The 348-nt window shown below is 61.2% G+C and overlaps 1 protein-coding gene across 1 annotated transcript in view; it reads right to left on the bottom strand.

Moving 5' to 3' along the window:
- LOC119589515 (synaptotagmin-1-like) overlaps positions 1-348 on the bottom strand; it is a 71,270-nt gene that overhangs the window by 688 nt on the left and 70,234 nt on the right. Inside the window, exon 10 of the mRNA XM_037938115.1 lies at positions 1-325. This exon is cut by the window's left edge and continues 688 nt beyond it. Within this exon, the coding sequence (XP_037794043.1) occupies positions 29-325 (297 nt within the window). The 3' untranslated portion in view covers positions 1-28. The remainder of the gene's footprint in view (positions 326-348) is intronic.

Below are 348 nucleotides of genomic sequence, written 5' to 3'. Positions count from 1 at the left end.
ACGAGTTTAAGAGACGCAGTAAAAGGATTTACCGCAGGGAGTGCCACAGCGACACAACCTTGCGCGGGCTGGCCAAGATGGCGAGCCAATGCTGCCTCTGCTCCTCGCCGCGGACATTGCACCCGAGGGCCAGCTTGCCCACGTATCTGTCGCGCTTGTGGCCCTGCTGGTCATGCAACGGGGACGACGAGAGCGAGAGATCATGCACGCCCTGGTAGTCGTGAAGGACGTCGCTGCCGGAGTGGATGGAGGCGTCGGAGCTCGTGGGGGTCACGGGCAGCTGAGGCCTCGTGCACATCACCAGCAGGAAGGTCACGTGCTCGACCTGTAATTCGTAATAATTGCCAC

Source organism: Penaeus monodon, chromosome 25, assembly GCF_015228065.2.
Source record: "Penaeus monodon isolate SGIC_2016 chromosome 25, NSTDA_Pmon_1, whole genome shotgun sequence".
Classification (NCBI taxonomy): Eukaryota; Metazoa; Arthropoda; class Malacostraca; order Decapoda; family Penaeidae; genus Penaeus; species Penaeus monodon.
This window is presented reverse-complemented; position numbering and strand designations above follow the sequence as displayed.